The sequence below is a fragment of the Miniopterus schreibersii genome (genome assembly GCF_964146895.1).
Source record: "Miniopterus schreibersii genome assembly, chromosome: 1".
Classification (NCBI taxonomy): Eukaryota; Metazoa; Chordata; class Mammalia; order Chiroptera; family Miniopteridae; genus Miniopterus; species Miniopterus schreibersii.
The window spans coordinates 6,805,463-6,825,000 of NC_138101.1; the positions used below are offsets into that span (position 1 = coordinate 6,805,463).

The window sequence follows — 19,538 nt, forward strand, 5'->3', positions numbered from 1 at the left end:
ACTACCTGTGTGTGCGTGCTCAGTGTCTTCTTATCTAGTCACGAGCGCATGTGATTTGAAAAAAAAAAAGGAAAGCATTTCCCACCACTGAGGACAGAAACCAGTGTTTTGTAGTAGTATTTCCAGTTTTATATTTTACGTTGTCTGAATTTAACTTCATTTTTGGAATCTGAAACTTCAAGTGCTTGACTGAATTTCTCGATTCTTTAGTTTTATAACTAAAAAATTAGAGCTATAGAAAACAACCTAAATAACTTTCTAAAGATTATTATTAGCAACTGAGAAGAGAGAGGGAAGCTTTAGGATTTTAGGGTCTGTTTTCAGATCTGTGGACTAATCTCTTTTCACTGTGCTATTTTAATATAGAGCTTCAGTTCTCTTTGAAAAATACTCACCAAGCTGTGATTTTAAGGTATTTTTGCCACCTTAGAGCAATTTAGGGTTATTTTCTTATTATACACTTTTCATCTAATTAGCCTTAGCAATTTATGTTTAATCTAATTTGGCATACCCCAGTGTAAATGTCATGATCTAGGAAGTTCTTAGGAGGAAGTTCACAGAAAGTCACATTATTTATCTTCTTTCATCTCAGTTCTATAATTGTAGACTACAGTTACAGTTGTAGACTTAGTTACAGTACAACTAAGAAAAAGCAAGTTTCTGCTTTTAGATAGGAACTTGATGCTACTCTTAAATATCTCTATCCTCTGGGAGCCATAAAGATTTCCTCTGTTTCGGAGCTGCCTCCCAGTATTGGAAGAAAGAAGACTTGTACATGGTTTTAAGGTAGAGGCCTTCTTTGGGACAGAACTGACAGTTGTCACACTTATTTGGCTTGTTATGGGGAGATAATGCCTGAATTTTCCTCTCAAATTATATGACATTAGTAAGGGTTTTTTTTTAGTTGATATTCTGTGAATAGTAGAAGTCTGCTTTTAAAATTTTTATTTTGATGGTTAGATGAAAAGTATACCCATTAGAAATAGTTATTGATGGATTTTATTTGAATTTGAAAATATTTTGACACCATAAGTAATAAAACATTTTTAAAAAAAAACATGCCAAAGGAATGACTCAGAAAGGCCTGGAAGTAACCTGGTTCTCCTCCTCCTTTTTCTCATTCCCCCTTTCCATTGGGTTTACGTATGCCCTTTCTTTTCTGTGAGGAAAGGACTTACCTCTTATTGGGGTAGAAGCTTTTAAAGTGATAAGTGTACTTACAATTTCATTCTAGTTGTTTTGAGAAACATGCTGATTTGATGGGTGATCCTGCCTGAGTAAGCAGGGGATGTTCGAGAAAGAGCAGCCCTGGACCTACTGCTTTTCTCTGGTAGTTTTATCCTTGCGTATGACATAGAAATCACACTGGCGGTTTGTCTCCCCTGATAGAGTGACCTCTGGACCTTATGAGATGAGAAAGATATTCTATTCATGCTTCATTGGTGCATTTGTTTTGTGTTTTTATTTTTAGAACAACTTTCAATAAATAAAAGGACAGAATGATACATTATCAACGAACCATGCTTAGCTTCAAGCTATAAATTGACTAATTTGTGCAAATGTTTAATTTTTGTTTCCTCCCTCTCCCCATTGATATGTTGGGAAATGACTTTATTCTGGGCTTCCAGAATGAGGCTAAACTATGAGAAGTCAGGATAAGTGTTAATGTTTAGGTGTATTAGCATGAACGCAGTCAGAGTTAGAATCCCAGTGTAATCTTAGTTATAGCTGGTCTCGTGTTGCATTGTGTCAGCTCTCCCTCTGCCGTTTGTGCCTTTTCCTGGTGCAGAACCCTGACTTGCCTTTTTCATTTGTGTGTATGTAGGTGTGTTTGTACGCATGCGTGTGAACAGCTCTACGTTTATTGGAAATGTAACATCTCTAACTTAAAAACAAACTTCCTGCAAAGAAAGCTCCAGGCCTAGATGGCTTTACTGGTGAATGAACCAGATTTTTAAAGAACAAAAATTTATTCATTTCTGTGTCTGTTTAGTTCTGTATGCGGTGCGTGTGTGTTCTTGTGCGTTTTTAAAGGTGGTTTGTTTAAGGAATTTATTTCCTCTAGTTGTTGAGTTTATTAGCATAAAGTTGTTCATCATATTTCCGTCTTAGCCTTTCAGGGTTCGCAGATCATGCTGGTTGATATCCCCTTGTTCATAGCAGGTGCTGCGTTTTCTTTCTTTCTCGATGAACTTAGAGATACACTGATTTTTTACTTTTATAAAGAGCAGACTTTTGGCTCCACTCATTATCTGTCAGCCTTTTTTGTCATGTTTTTGTTTATTTCCTTTATCCGTTTTGTTTTTAATTTGCTGTTATTTTTCTGTCTTTTTATGGCATAAACTAGAATTATTTATTTTGAACATTTCTTGTTCTCTAATGTGCATTTGGAACTAAGTTTTACTCTAAGTATGGGAGTTTTTCTCTTGAGCATGTGCCTTTTGCAGCATCCCACGGATTTTGTGTTGTGCTTTATTACCGTCCAGTTTCACTCTTGATATAAAAACCTGAAAATACACCCTAGTTTCAGAGCACAAAAGAAGAAAGGTAATTTAATTTTGGTTGAAAACTGTTGTAAATATTTTATTCCAGATCAAATTTAATCAAATTCTACTTCTCTCAGCACATATGATTTTACCTTTATTGCCATTCATTTTCATGCACTAAATATATGTGTGTATAATTCTTAGTGTGTTCAAAGCATACTGTATATGGAAGACATACATAATTATTTAGTGGTTTCCTTTTATAATCAATTAATTTGGGTTATAGGAAAGGATAATTGGCAAGTTAAAAGTAATGTTTTGTTGGTGGTGTTTACTCAGTTAACTTCTCTTAAGTAACTATAGCTCTTATGGCTTCAAGCAAGAAAGCAGTCATGATTTTTTAGCAATGAAGATTCTTGTTAGTATGGCTAGTGTATGGTATGTTCTTAGCCTTATATCCTTTGTTCAGCTGAACTTTGGTTAATAGATTATAGATATTTGCTATTTTACTAACTGTAATACTTTATTTATTACAATTAGGAAATTATTATAGTTAGTAATATGAAATAATTATCCATGAAGTTATAATTTTACTTAACAATATTATAGTTAGCATAAAAGTTTATCATTTCGAATCACCTATCTGACATTGGTTATCTAGTGATTTCCTTAGTCATTGCATTCATGGACCCTAAATATTTATGATCTATATTTTTTCTCATGATAAAAATCTGTTAGACTTTGTTGTATTCATGGGACTGCTAAATTTGTATGTAAGGACACTTTAAAGTGAAATAATTTCCAAACTATTGACATATCTGAAATAAGTATAAAATTTGAATCTGTCATTTTTCATCAAAAATTAGTATTCGTGTTGTTTCTTTACCTCATATATTCCTTTTTTAAATATAGAATTATTTACTTAAAGTCCTACCTTAGAAAGTTGAACTAGTTATTCACAATTAATGTTATTTTTAACAGATCTTGATGAGGTTCATTTTGTTAAGTAGTTTTGTTTTGAGGAGCTTTCCATTGATCACAAAGAATATTGACATTTGTTTTCAATTAGCCCTTATTGCTGATAGCAAAGGTATTGGGAAAGTTAATATTCACAAAGTTACTCAGTAAACATTGCTGTCTTTCAGAATAGCTTACTAAAATTGAGTTTGCATCTGTAGAATAATTCCTTTCTTGTACTCAGTATGAATATTTTCCTTGTTTTTGTATTTTATAAACTTCAAATTACTATTTGAAACATCTAGCTAGCTACATAGTTCACAGACATGTAGCCCCCCTCGTTGTCACCCCAACCCCAGTTCTTTGCAGGTGGACACATTTCTGACTGCCTTTGTTCATATCACCTGATTAATTATGTGTCATCTTTTTCAAGATGATAACATTAATGACGTTTTATGTTGCATATTTGTTTATTACTTGTATATATTAAGACACGTGCCATGTATTACATACATTGTCTCCTCATCCAAAAACAGTTCACTCTGCCTTGAAAGAAAAGCGACCTGGCTACATTCTTATTTTCTTCTTCCTTCTGTGATAAACTTCTGAAGAACCATCACCTTTTAACATCTGTACTTGACAAAGCTCCACATGCAGTGTGACTCCCACCCAAGTTTATTAAATTGATACCTTTGAAAATCATGCATGTTCTCAAGCACAGTTGTCATTTTAAAGAACCATTAGCACCTCACATTGTCCCTTCATTGCTCTCTCTATCAAGTTACTTTCCGCCGCTTCTCCGTCACAGTGATGTTGGGCTTCCCTCTTCCTTTCCTTACCGCTCCCTGAATGTACTGTTTCTGTGTAAGTTTTCCCAGAGCCATCCTCATCATTTCTCTCGGGCGTTTTCATCTGTGATTACCAAGAACCTTGAGTAGCACCGCTGAGGGGGCGACTCCCTATTTCCTCGTGTGTGTGACTGATTTCCTTGCTCCAGAAACCGCATCCATTAAATGTTGAACACCCTGTCGGCTTGTGAAACTTTGCTTATCTAAAGCATTTTCCCCTTCTGGCACCAGTTTCTGGTCTTGACTGTCCTTCCATTTAGTGATTCTTACCATTCATGTTCTAAAATCTCCTTTTGGTTTCTTCTTTCCATCTTTTGTCTCTGCTTTGTTTCCCATCTGCTTTTTCACTGCTGTAGTTACCTCTGCCGTCCGTCCTTCCTGGATTCTCTGAAGAACTGATCTGCTCACTTCCACCTGCCTTAACCATACTTGCTGAGTAACTCTCCCTAAAGCAAAGGACAAAGTTACTGTCTTGCGAGCCCTGTGTTATTATTTCCTTCACCTACTACAGACAATGCCTCCTTTAGCCTGGCAGTCAAAACTGAGCACTCTGACCTCAAAAGTGCTTTTTTAGCTTGACTGTTCTGCTACTTAAATAAATTTATTTTTCCTACTTTCTCTCATGTTTTTTCTTCCACTTGAAAAATGTACTCAAAACCATGTCCTTACAAATATTTTCACTTTTGAATATCCTGCCCTTCCTAATGCCCTCAGTGGGCACTGCTGCCTTTCCAGTGTTACCACAGATGCTGTTCCGTTTCAGCTGAGGGTTTAGGAAGCCACACTACTCCCTTCCTCCACCACACCTCCTCTGAAGCCCTGGGGAGCTTTCTTATGGATGTGTGCTGGTTACATGTAGAGATCTTGTCTTTTCTAAATAGATGTTCCTGAGAGCAGGGTCCGTGTTTTATGGGGTCATTTTATTTTTTACCCCCACATAGTCCAGCCTCATGATTGCTGCAGAGGATTGTATTGCATGTACCCTGTATAGGGCACACTCCCGACGGGGGAGCTCAGATGGGGACCGAAGTCCCAGAGCAGTGGCTTTTCTGTTTTGCACTTGTGCAGAAGCCCTGTCTACCCTTCATGTAATTGGCACATGTATAATAAATTAATTCAAGACCTTATATGAGATATTGCTTGATGCCTTTGTCCTTCCTGTGGTCTGCAAGTGGTTTTATGTCCTCTTATCCATTTAGTCTGTGCCGTTTCCTTCTTGCCACCAATTTCGAAAGGTCTCTCCTGTTACACATCCAGTGTAACCATCCCATACATCAGATTCTTGTTGTTTTCCATAAAAATGTGAAGCGATCTGTTTGTGATATAATTATTGTCATATGACTATTTCTAAGTCATTTCTCAGACTGCTTCTCTCTTGAATCTGAGTAATTAAAACAAACTATCTGAATTTTCCTTCATTGTTATGCATATATCACCTTTTTTTAAGTCTTTGAATTTGTCATTGTTCCTTTTGTTCTTGACTTTATCATTTTCTAAGATCTGAGATTCAGGTTACATTTGTTATATTTTAGCCCGCTCTTCCCTCTTCCCAATCGATGATGGCTTGCTGGACGATGGCCACACTGATCAAGTTGGTGTTTTAAATTCACCCACGTGTTACTCAGCTCATCAAAACGGAGAGCGAATAGAACGTTTCTCTCGAAAAGTTTTTGTTGGTGGTCTTCCTCCAGATATTGATGAAGGTAAGTTGTTGATTTGGGCCTTAAAAAAACCAAAAACCTGAAATATGATGTGAATGGGGTGTGGAATTTTTTTACCCCTAGAGATTTCCAATTAGAATAGATTCCATCTCTGCTTAAATATTCTAAATATTTTGTCCACTGCTGACACATGGAGGTAGTTGGATAAATAACTTTTTAAAAGTTGATTGCTCTGCCTTATGTTATAATGTAACTGTTACTGTGAGCATTTTTATAAATAAGACTTTTGTACCAGGTACCTACGGCCTACCCCACGTACATTTTTAAGTGTAGAACACAGTTTGTGGGAAATCTGTTATTTTTCATAACTGATAGATGATTCTGTGTATAATCAGTAAAATAAGGTTTCTTTGGAATGGAATTACCTGGAACATAAATGAGTATTCTGGGTTTTCAATCTTGTCTCAGCATTCCTAAGTTTCTACAAGGTTTTACTTATCGAGCAGTAATGGATCTCTTTACTTAATTTAACATAATGGTGGCATGGTTTTCAAGCCAGTGATATTTAAGGTTTGGTGTACTATAAATTCATTATTATCCATATAATTTTATATAAAATTTTAAAAGTCACACTGAATTGATTATTCTGGCCAGTGTACGACTTAAAAATGAATTTATTTAGACAGAATAGCTATTTTTATGTATAATTTTAATAAGAACATTAAACATATTTTCACTTTTTATATTCTAGCTTATCTTAGGCTATTTAGTAATTTTAAATATTAAATCTTTAAAGTAACTTATAAAATATGAGGTTTTAGAATGAATTATTAAAACTGATTCCTAATGCATATTGTTATACTTCCTTAAGATGAAATAACTGCTAGCTTCAGAAGATTTGGGCCTTTGGTAGTAGACTGGCCTCATAAAGCAGAAAGCAAGTCCTATTTTCCACCAAAAGGTAAGGGTTTTTATTGTTAATATTTGCTAGGAAATCAATTATATATGAGCAAAAGAGACAATATCAATTACTTGGTGTTTTCTATTCTTTTAAAATTGAATATGACTCCATCTTTATGTAAAAATTAATAGTGTAATTTGTGGAGGTTGGCATATGTATCGAGTGAGGTGAAATGGTCCTGAGAGCTGTTTCAGTTTCACTTTGAGCCAGTGAGGAATCGTGAGACTTGCTCTGCTTTCTCTATAATGATTTGATGATGGTGGTAAAGAGTCAGACGTTTCAATACTTATTCTGTCTAAAGTATCATTTCAAGTAACTTGAGTACAGACATATTAAAAAACACTTCTCAGTGAAATTAAGACCTGTGTGAAGTGAAACTAAAATATGTAAACCTGTGAATAGTGTAAATATTGCAAAATTTACTTAAGTGTTTCAGATAACGCAGCTCACAACCGAGCAGTACACACTCTGTTGGTGAATTCAGATAGAGGAGAAGGTGACTGGGCAACAAACACCCAATTATATAAAGACCCAAGATGTGAAGAAAACACCTAGTTGTGTTAGTCACTTATGCTGTACTGCTGTGGCTGATCACCAGAGTACAGGAATCACAAACCCTGCCAGCATTCATCTGAGCAAAGCCAGGCCACCGTGGATGGTGAGAGGAAGGGTCCCCTGGCCACAGTGAGCAGGGGAGGCGGGGGAAAGAATTGAGCATTGTTCCAGTCGGTCGGATCCCTAATGGCAGATTCTCTGAAGTGAATAAAGGGGGAGGCTGAAAGACTAAGACTTCTCTTTAAATATTACTGAAGTACAATTTTAGAAGAGAAAAAATACACTATTATCCTCATGGCTGAGTGAATTTTTAACCCTGGAAAAGACTCCAATAGATCTATTAAGTGGTCTGATTTGGGCTCTGGAAAGGAAACAGGTTAGGTTATGGGGTTACAAAAATTAGCTAAGGGTGTCTGGTGATGAATTGTAAGGGCCATCTCTACTTTTTGTCATTGAGAATTCTAGAACCTCCATTGCTAGTTTATGTAACTTTTAAAGAAATGTAATGATACAGTGATGTTTTTATGCCTTTAGATCTTATATTTACAGGATCGAGAATATCTTTTGAGCAGGAATTCTGGATCCCAGGCCTCTATGAGAATCTATTAAAAGCTCTGGACCTTTCTTCATATACTCTAAATTTTCACATGATTTTGGAATTCACTATACTTGGAGGTCCCAAATCCTTGGGTTAGAGAGAAAATTAGTTCCGTTTAGATACAGATGTCTATTTTTTTTTTTCAGTTTTTACCTGCTGTTGTCCACAGTTTTACTATCTTGTTCTTTTATAAAGTTTATTTTATTGAGTGTTCAACAAAAATGCCTGTTGCTTTCCCATGTCCTTGTGTAAATTACCGTCATGCCTTGCCTGGATACTTCAGACATGTATGTGACTCCTGTCCACATTTGTGGCTCTCTCCAGTTTTTCCCCCACGGTAGAGTAGGAGTAATCTCTAATTCATCTGATGCTGCTGCTCTCTGCTCCCCTGCTTAAAGCCCTCCAGTGGTTTCTTTTATTATTAGGGAAATGACGAGAAGGCATTTGCCCTGCTGGCCTCTCCACCTTTCTACTTTCCTCTCCCACTATTTCTTCCTGTTCCCTTCTGATTCCATAACCTGACCTTGCTCCCCCTACCTCAGGGCTTCTATGTATGGTGTTCCCTTGGCCTGAAGGCTCTTCCAGTGTCTTTGCATCTATATCCCCTACTTATGTCAACTTAAATATCAGTTCCAGGACCCTCCTAATGAGGTCAGATGAAAGTGCGGTCTCTCCTAGAACCACTCACTTTCATTGCTCTTACCACAGTTGCAGTATAACATTTCACAACTTTAAAAATACATGATTATTTTATTAATGTCAGATTCCTTCAATAATCTGTAAGACCGTCTTTATTAACCTTTGTATTTTCGGTAATCGTGGATTAGTAATTGCCTAATTCAGAATATAAACAACTGTAGGATAGAGAAATCACTTTGACCTGAAGTAGGTGGGGGAAAGCTTCACTGAGAAGTTTTGAACTAAATCTAAAGTTGAACTGTGCAACTTAGATAAAAAGTTGTTGAACAGAGTTCCAGGCAGGAAGTGAAATACAATTTTAAAAAGGAATTAGAATTGGTTTTTATGGAGACATACACATTTTTTACATGAGTTTCGTGTTCATTTACAGGGATGGTGGACTATAAGCCTAGGAAGATGGGTTGGCACAAATTTAAACAGAATATTTGCTGTCTTTTGTGGCAGTTGTTGCCATTGTCATTGTCATTGTGGTTTTTGAGGTGGTTGTTAGCTTATTTTCTCAAACCAAAAACAAAAAAATATATATATTAGCACAGCAAATCATAGCTTTTTTGGTACAATTATAGTTAATTGTAGCCATTGCCAAAGACCAGTGTTCCCAAACCTTGTTCTTTCAAGCATTTTTATCATTGCTGTAATTCATCATTTTTCATGGTTTGGAAAACACTGGTATAAAAGCATCCAGTGGTGAAGCTACCTTGTAATTCAGGCAGTGACGAACCCGTGGATGCTTAGCCACACATGTATGTACGTATGTTTCCTGTGCAGTGAATGAGGTTCTCCCTGTGTGAATATTAGCTTGCTCTAATAAATTCTAGAGAACTATAGATGGTTTGTTCTTGGTAAGAGTATTTTAATATTTAATAGCTTTCCTTAGCTAGATCATAGTTTATCTGCCATGTCGTATAATTAATTTTTGTGGTATAAACATTTCTTCCCTAATAATGACAAAAAATAATTAAGCAATATTAAAACTATTGAATTTAAAGGACTGTTTTAAAATTAAGTAATATGAAAATAATTATATCAAAAATTAATATCACAAAACTTAAGCAGCATTAAAAATACTGAATTTAAAATATTGTTTTAGTAAATTAGCCTTATATCCTCTCTGTTATTAAAAAACAATTATAGCTCTCAAATGCTCAGTTTTGTATCAAAATTAAAGCCTTTGCTTAAAGAAAACCAGTCTTAATTTTTTTCCAAGCATATTTAAATTGTTTCTAGTAATTAAAAAGCTTCTGAGAGGCATTTCTTAACCTTGCATAGTTGTACCTTTGGAAGTTTCTGTCTGTGTAGGCTGGGTTGACGTCTTATTTATGCCGTCAAGCCAGGAAATTCTATTAAAGTGAAGTACTTCTGTGTAGCATCAGAGCTTTATGGCAATAAATGCCATTGTCGGCAATGAGCAGTGTTGTTTGAGTTCTATGTAAAATAGACCTCGTGTTTCGCATTGTTTAATGGGGCAGGTGCGCGTGGACTGCTTGATGGCTGCTTCCTATTGGAACTGGGTGGCAGTGCTCCGTGTGTGTTTGCACAGAACTCTTGTCAAGCGACAGTTGTGTTTTTAGGTCATTTATAGTATCAGCTGCTGGGAATAATCATATAATAGTAAACTTGGAATGTAAATTTTGATGCTTTTTTATATTGAATTCTGCTTTGCCTGCTGGATGTATGAATGATTAAAGATTGACAATTGGTTGTCACAAGGAAAGGAGGAAGTACGTATTTGCCACTGATACAGGAATTTAAGCAAGAGCTTGGATTTACACATCTAAGTAGTCTCTAGACTGAAAAAATTGTTCATCCAAGTTGAGACATGACTTAAAATTTCTGACCCATCCTGAAGGAACCTGTTTTATTCCAGCCTTCCTAAGATAGTTTTCTTAGTATCATTTGAAAGTTGTCAAGTTGACTGTGGAATTTTCCTTCTGAGTATGGAAATTCCTGGGCCTTTCCAAGTATGCTGTAGTCCAAAAGTATGCTCTAGATCTTCTTACCCTGAAGGAATTTATAGGAAACTTCAGGTTTCCTGTAATATGCTGAACAGATTAACCCTTCCAAATTGTTTGAGAAAGGCAGTGCCACTACTAGAAAGAACATGGGACTGACCCAAGCTTGAAATTACTCAGCCAGTTACTTGCTTATGTGACTAATGTGAAGCAAGTAAAGAACCACTTGATACCTCAGTATTTTCTCTGAAAAGTGGGAATGAGGTTTCCTAGACTTGTGAGAATCAAACAAAATAGTTCATGTAAAACTTTTAACAGTACTGAATAATAAGTGCTATATATAAAGTAGGTAATTTTCTGAGTATATGTTTTTGCATGTATTTCGTAGGATATTGTTTTCTCCAATAGAAAGTATAATGATTCTAGTCCTATTTGATAGGATTTTTTCCTTTAATAAAAGCTTGTATTTTCTAAACATGAATGAAACTTGAGGGTAATCACTTACCTTGACATATTGCCTCATTTTTCATGGTTATTACAGGCTATGCATTCCTTCTCTTTCAAGAAGAGAGCTCAGTTCAGGCACTAATTGATGCTTGCATTGAAGAAGATGGAAAACTCTATCTGTGTGTTTCCAGCCCTACCATCAAAGACAAACCAGTAAGTAAGCACTACACTAACTCTAAGCGACAAACACAAGTTTTCCAAAAACAAACACCATGTTAAGAGTTCAGTTTTTAAGAATTTGGATAATTTATTGTTCCTAGATAAATAATTTGTGTCCAAATCCAGCTATCCAAAATTTTAAACAATGAAAAAAACCACTGGCACAAAACAGCATAAGCTATAAAGCAAATAAGACCCAATAAAATAATGTCCTTTTCTTAATAGGTTCAGATCCGTCCTTGGAATTTAAGTGATAGTGATTTTGTAATGGATGGTTCTCAGCCTCTGGATCCCCGAAAAACAATTTTTGTTGGAGGTGTTCCTAGGCCACTAAGGGCTGGTAAGTAGAATGCTAATAAATTATGTGTTTTTAAAAATCATTTAAATATGAATTAATTCAGTCAACATTTGGTAGCTATTGTGTACATGACACTGTTGAGCAGGTGAGGGGCAGATTCCTCATGCTCTGGTAGTTGCTAATACAGAATTCTGAGACCCCTTCTTGAAACCATCAAGTAACTAGAGAACTGGACACTCATCTATCGATACTAATAGCTAAGGCCAAACAGATTCTATAAAAAAAAAACAAAAAAAAAACACTCAAATACTTCTGACTTCTTAAGTGTTGCTCGCTAAGATAGGAGAATTTGGGGTCTGTTTATTTTATATGGGTTGATTCTGATATCTGGGAAAGAAATTTGGGATTTAAAATAAAATAGTACTTTAGATAAGTGAGGGATAAACTTACGTTGTCAGTAACCAGGAACCAGAGATTTACTGGCAGATGTCACAGAGGAACATAATTATGGATGTAAATGACCACTGCTCAAGCATGTTTTTAGGACACCACGTATCCTATGAAATGTGTTAGTGCTTCCATCACTGAGAACATTTCCATCACTGAGAATGCCCTCTTCCATTGTGGGAGGCTAGGTTAAAGAAGTATTCTCACATGTGAACACTAATAGGACACAAGTGCTACACGGGGAGACTGCGGGGACTAGAAGAACATACGACAAGGAAAGGTGATACAATCTGATAGTTTAAATAGACGTGTATTTGAGCTGACAGGTAAAGACTGAACAGAGGATGTAGTTAGGGGGTGGTCGGGAGGGTTATAAGGAGTTTTCGGATACAGGGAACAGCAGTTCAAAGGTTTTCAGTGGAGGGAAGCAGAACGCATTAGAGGGACTGAAAGAAGCCCGAAGTGCCTTCACGGCAGGTAAGGAGTGAGTGGAGAGACACAAGAAGACACCGAAGATATAAATAGGAGTCTGGACATGCAGGTCTAATAGGCTAATTGGTCTTTATCCTCAGAGCAAGGGGAAACGAGTGGACAGTTTCAATAGAAGGAGACATCATGATCACATTTGTGTTTTTGAAAGATCACTGCAGCTAACGACTCATGGAGGAAGAGCCAGGTTGAGAATGGATATTGGTAGACCGGTTTAGTTGCCTGTTACTGCAGTTGGGGCAGCAGGTAGTGGTGGCCTGGATTAGTGGGGGTAGTGGTGAAGAGCTGTCATAAGATAAATAAAGGTTGCCCAGCGTTCAGTCTGCGGCCACAAGGTGGACAGTGATACCTTTCACTAAGTTAAGGAGCACTGGAGAAGGAGCTGGTTGAAAGGAAGGTCTGGGTCTTGATTTTGAAAGCTGTGGTGCCTTTCAGAGCTCCCAAGGAGAAATTTCAGTTAAGCCTTTGGTATGTAATACAGCTATCTCTGCCTTTGAAAAGTTTTATTAACTTTATGCTACTTTTACAGAACACCTACATTAATTAGCACCTGTTTTAGCTAACCAAAAGAAAGACAGAGAAAAAATAAATAAATAAAATTAAATTTTAAAATAAATAAAAAGGAAATACAAAGAGGATTTTTGCTTTTAAATTTTCCTAACGTTTACGAAAGTTTTCATAGGGCACCCTCTACTTTCAGATACCGAGGGGAACCTTTATATTTTTTAAGAGAATCACACCTGCTGCTCTTTTGCAAATGAACTTGGCGGGGGTGGGATCAGAAGCGAAGAGATAAGGCTATTGCCAGATCCAGATGAAAGTTGGAACAGGATGTTAGTGATGGAGGTGAGGTGATTGAATTCTAGGTGTGTCTTGAAAGTCCATTTCACAGGATTACTTGTGCAGTGGGGGGAAAAGATGAAGCCGAGAGTCCTGACTTGGCAGCTTCATCGTTTCCAGTGCTTACTAACTGAATCGGCAACGACTCACTGGGCAGGTTTGGTGGGATGTGGACGGTCGGGAGTTCCATTGGAATGCACTGAGGGTTGCAGTGTCTGAGAAATGTCTGTGTGAGTTGTCCAGTAAACAGTTGCATTTATGAGTCTGGAGTCCAGGGGCGAGGCCCAGACTGCAGGAATGGAGGAGCATGGAACAGAGAGGTGGTAATTAAAGCCATGGCAGGACCAAATCACCAAAGCCATGAGCGTAGAGAAGTCAAGGGCTGACTGCAACTTAGGGTCCTCTGACATTGAAAAGTCAAGGAGTTGAGAAAGGACTAGCAGGGAGACGGGGAAGGAATTACAAGGAGGCAGGAGGGGGAATAATGGATCCTGGAAGCTAGATGGAGAAAATATTTCACGGTGAAGGAAGATCTGAAGTATGTTCAATGCTGCTTACAGGTAGATTGACCATGGAACCTGACAGTGGGGAAGGTGACCTTGACATGAGCCATTAAATTGGAGCTATGGGGTGAAAGTGTGATTATGAAAGGTTGAACAAAGAATGAGAAGAAAGGGATTGGGGACTATAGAAAAATTTTTTTTTTTAGCAACTAGGGGAACAGGAAAATGAAGCAATCACTGAGAGGAAGAAATAGAGTTAAGAATTTTTTTAAGATGGAACAAATTACAGTGTATTGGGAAGGACCCAGTACAGAGAGGAAAACTGGTGGTATGGAAAGTTGAGAGGAGAGTTACCAAAGTAATTCTGTAGCGAGAGCGGTTGGGATCTTGTGTACAAGCAGAAGAATTGTTTTGGTAAAGAACATGAAACTTATTGGTGGAAGTAGGGTTCTTGGGGTACCGCTGGAATAAGCATTTCTGAGGCCCCCATGGGAGGGTGGGATATGGTAGAAGCTTTATTCCCATGGAATTGCATCCTTTCCATAGAGCTGGAAGTAGAGTCAGTGCCCAGGGTCTCCTTTCCATGGTGGAGCTGAATCCAGTTCAGCATCAGGCTAGTTGCAGTCAATTAGTCCAGTATGTGTGTGGGGGGGTCCACATGGCCGTGGGCTATGTGAGCAAATGCTGGAGACCCCCACAAGCCCAGAGTCATGCAAGTCCCAAGGGCCCCAAGAGCACAAGAGAGCAAATTCCTTTGTTCAGGGGATTAAATATCCCACATTTGCGCTCTTGCAGGGGCCAAGCCCATTCTGGCCAATGACCTCTGTTCCCAGGTGTGACTGGCAGCAGGCACCTTCGCTAGTCCCCCCAACTTTACTGGGCATGTGTCTATCTTTTCTTTGTCCAGTCCCCTGGGGGGAGTGTGAAGTGTAGCTTCCCGGTGAAACTGTCCAAATGACATGCCTATAATGGCTGGCCTTCCCCTTTGCTCCTTTCCTGTTATTAATAACTAGGTTAATTACAATGCTGTCAAAACTATATATTCAATTGACTTTTACGTTTTGAAAAAGCACTTAAAAGTTGTTGGTTTACTGTGTTCTCTCACATTTGATGTGAACTTCTCTTTTGAAGTGGAACTTGCTATGATCATGGATCGGCTGTACGGTGGAGTCTGTTATGCGGGAATTGATACAGATCCTGAGCTAAAATACCCAAAAGGTGCTGGTCGAGTTGCTTTCTCCAATCAGCAGAGCTACATTGCTGCCATCAGTGCTCGGTTTGTGCAGCTTCAGCATGGGGACATTGACAAACGCGTAAGTCACCATTGGGAAACCACTTATATCTTACAGGGAGGTGCTGGTAATAAGAATAAGGGTAAATGTGATTCAGACTTGACTATTTTTATACTCCTTTAACTCTGAAAGATGTATATCAAAATATCTACAAAATATAAAAATTTTCAATGTACTTTAAACTTTAGATAGAATGTAAAAAATAGAAATGTAATTTTAAGGCATGTCAAAAATTTTTATCAGCCAATAAGGTCTTAATATCCTCTAGCCATTGAGGCAGAGGTGGTTTTAAGAGCTTGTACTCTGGAGCCCAGACTGCTTGGGGCCCCACTTCCGCCCTTTGCCCTGTAATCCTGGGCAAATTAACCTTCCTTGTGCCCCTTTTTCCTCATTTATGAAACGGAAAACAGTAATAGCATCTCCCTCATGGTTATTTTGAGGACTAAAGAAATTCACATATATAGAAGCACTGAGAACAGAGCTTGGTACTAAATGCTATTTAAGTGTTAGTTATTTTTAATTTGTTATAAAATCTAAAATAAAAATATATTGTGGCCCGGCCAGTGTCTCTCTGTGGTTGAGCATCAACTTATGAACCATGTCATGGTTTGATCCTGGTCAGGGCACATGCCCAGGTTGCAGGCTCCATCCGCAGTAGGGATGTGCAGCAGGAGGCAACTGATCAATGACTCTCTCATCATTGATGTTTTTCTCTCTCTCCCTCTCCGTTCCCCTGTCTGAAATCAGTAAAAACATATATGTGTAGTGCATAGTTCCCTAAAGATACACAATAATAAATATACAAATAAGTTAAATATACAAAATAGTTTCCCTAAACTTTCAAACCCTTACTCTTTAGTAGCATTGTTAGGTCATCACAATAAGAACTTTTAGGAAGTCCTATGAATGCTAACTGAGAGCCATCCATTGTGTAATTCTGAGGACCGATTACCATCTAATATAGGGGAAAGGTGAACAAAACTCAATTGTTCATTTGCAAATCTGTATCATACTAAAATCTGTGAATCGTTCTATATAAGCCTAAGCAATGTTCCAAAATTAGCATGTTTACATTTATAGTACAGATGAGATATACTAAGAATATTAGGTAAATTGACTTTTATATCCAAATTAGTAGCTATGACTTGAGTATATTCTTATTTTCCCAGTGTAACAGCATCTTGAAGCTTCTTCTTGGAGACTGTTTGCATAATAAGAGACTATTTTGTAGGCAGGGGAGCTGATTAACCAATGCTAATTGACTAGACCGTGGACTTTAGAAGTGTCATCAATTTAATTACCAAACCATACCATTTAGAAAAGAAGTACAGCGTAGGTTCAGTTCATACATGCAGAGTGGCTTTTTTGTTTGCATTGTTAACTGAAATATTGCGAAAAAATGAAGAGAAGGGGCTCTGCTTTAATTCAGACATGCATATGAAATTTTTTGAACTGGTTCGAACCTTAGAGTTTCTCTAATTCAGTGGTTTTCAACCTTGGCTGCACACTCAAGTCACCTGGGAGCTTTTTAAAAATCTTGAGTTACAACAGAATCTCTGGGTGGGCCCATTTAGCCTGGGATGCAGCCAGGTCCCCACGGGTGATTCTAATGCGCAGCCAGGCTTTAGACCGCTGATGCAGTGTAACCCCTACTTTTGCTGGGAGATGATACAGTCACAGAGGAAATTATTTACATTGTATATATTTGTAGTTATTTAATATTCAGAAACAGAGGGAAAAGATTGTTGCATTATCATACCTCTTTGTTTCCAAATGAGAGTAAAGGACCAATTATTTGGGGCAGAGTATTGATTCTTAAATAGCAATTCAGATGCAGAGCAAGTGAATTGAGAAACACATTCTTAAAAAGGCATTGAAATCCCTAAAAGTTTATTTGTTCAGACGTGTGCTACTAAGATATTATGGAAAAAAGAATAGGTGGAGAACTGATGAAACTCTGTTTCACACATACAAAAGTTAATTGTTAGAGATTATTATTAATCCGAAATAGATATTGATTATACTCTAAAATCATAAGTCAGTTTTAAGTACAATTTTCCATTTTTTAAGTCTGTGATTTTGAGTTAAGTAGGTTAGCTTCATAAAATAATATCTAGAAATTTAAAGTGCAAATAATTGAAATCATTACATTTGTAAAATTTTATTCAGTATTTGACATTAAGTAATTCCTGATACATGAATTTAGCATTTTATCAGGTGTTATGAAAATGAAGTAAACAGCACAGAAAGTGTATTCAGTTTGCTTAAAACCCATGGCAAGAAATAACCATGAGAAAGAAATCCAGAAAGCATATGTAAATGTACCACTTCCATTCAGATAGTTACAGAGTTCTACTTGGTGCTGGTCTGCTAGGTACTGGGTACTGAGTGTGGAGCAAATGGATGCTTTCCCTGTGCTCACAGAATTTATCATCTAATGAAATGAAATCCAGGAATTTCTGTGCTACCTTAATATGTTCTTCGGTCATAGTAAAGTTCTTCCTTAGTTATAGTTACAATTAAGATAATGAATAAAAAATAACAGCCTGGCAATCAAGATAGAATCCATAAAGGGAAAAGATGAAAGATAGAACATAAAAATTTTAGAATTTGTGTCAAAGATTATTTTAAAAATAAAAGACCAATGGAAAAAAAAGGTTAAAAGTCCTTAACTGGCAAAGAGAAATTATAAGTTAATTAAAAAAAAAATCCAGGAGGAAAATATGCATAAGATACAGACAATTCAGAAAAGCAAAATGTCCAGTATATGTAAAATATGTTTATCCTAATCCTAATGAATGAAATACAAATATAAACAACAATGCAACTCCATTACCTTCCTATGAAAGGCTTATTTTACAGTTCTTTTTATCAATTTTAGGTTGTTTCAGTTTGTTGTAATTGTTGTTATTACAAATAATGCTGCAGAAAATACCCTTATATATTTAATTTCTGCATGCATGCAAGTATTTCAATAGAGTACATTCAGAGTAGAAATTGTTGGGTCACTATTTTTTACTGCAGGCAAACACTACCTTATCTAAAACCAAGCTCTTAAAACGCTCCATTTTCTCTGCCCCGCCTCAGGAAAAACTGGTATCTTAGGCTATCTGACACCATTCGGTCAGACACAGGTCGAAACCTTTCGTTCATAAAGCTATTACAAGCAGGAAGGCAAGGCCGCCTGAGCCAATAGCGGCTAGCGCTCGCTTACAGAGCATCGCCTTGGCACTGCCCTAAGTGCTTTTGCTCGCACAGTCTAATCTTCACTGTTAGGCAGGTCCTGTTATCCTCATTTAACAGGGGGTTAAGAGGTTTAGCAGTCAGGCCTTACTTGAGTCTGAGGCCTTCTACCAAGTCCAGCCTCCGCAGTGGAACTTTGACTTTCCATTTTACCAATTCACAGAAGTCTAGACATGCCCCTAATATCCCTATGCACAGTTCTGGTTCGGGACCAGTTATGTGCACACCCTAGGGCACAGCTCTCACCTGCGGGAGGGAAGGGCTGTCCAGTCGGTGGCAGTTAGGGTTGTGCTGTCTCAGACGTGGTATTGGAATGAAGGGAGAAGATGTAAAAGCCATTTGTGTCCCAGGACTACTTGATATCCCTTGACTTTTTTACTCGCAGTCACCTCTGAAAATATTAACACACAGGTGTTTTTAGGATGTTACTTCAAGAAAGGCAAGGATGGAATGTTTTGCAAATCAATTAGATTTTACAGTTTTAAAAAGTATTTTCTGTCATTGGAAAATACAGTAAATACCATTCAGTTTATAGTCGTCTGAAGATTGCATTACCAAAACAACAGTAAAATTACCAAACTAAGTGCTCATTTAATCACATAGTCAATTATGAACATGAAACATCATATAAAAAGGTAATTAGTTCAAGAACAGAATTTTTTTTTTTAACTTACAATCTGGTAAAGTATTTCCCTGGGAAACTTCCTCCTTTTTCAACATTTAATGCTGTTTCTTTTTCCTCTGGAACACATTTTAAATTATTTACCAAAATGGTTTCTGAAGCCGCTTAGGAGCCGTCTTCTCTCATTTCCTAGGTGGAGGTAAAGCCATACGTGCTGGATGACCAGATGTGTGATGAGTGCCAGGGCGCACGCTGTGCTGGAAAATTCGCTCCTTTCTTTTGTGCCAATGTCACTTGCCTGCAGTATTACTGTGAGTTCTGCTGGGCAAATATCCACTCTCGTGCGGGACGTGAGTTCCACAAGCCGTTGGTAAAGGAAGGTGCTGATCGCCCACGTCAGATCCACTTCCGCTGGAACTAG

General features: G+C 37.4%; 1 protein-coding gene across 8 annotated transcripts in view; it reads left to right on the forward strand.

Annotated features, from left to right (window-relative positions):
- Positions 1-19,538, forward strand: part of CPEB2 (cytoplasmic polyadenylation element binding protein 2) — a gene marked incomplete at its 5' end in the record, with an annotated part of 59,755 nt that overhangs the window by 36,472 nt on the left and 3,745 nt on the right. For all 8 annotated transcript variants that reach the window (XM_081158654.1, XM_081158657.1, XM_081158659.1 and 5 more), the window contains 6 exons: positions 5,824-5,994; positions 6,824-6,913; positions 11,259-11,377; positions 11,609-11,723; positions 15,092-15,273; positions 19,311-19,538. The exon at positions 19,311-19,538 is cut by the window's right edge and continues 3,745 nt beyond it. In XM_081158654.1, the coding sequence (XP_081014780.1) occupies positions 5,824-5,994; positions 6,824-6,913; positions 11,259-11,377; positions 11,609-11,723; positions 15,092-15,273; positions 19,311-19,538 (905 nt within the window). The remainder of the gene's footprint in view (positions 1-5,823; positions 5,995-6,823; positions 6,914-11,258; positions 11,378-11,608; positions 11,724-15,091; positions 15,274-19,310) is intronic.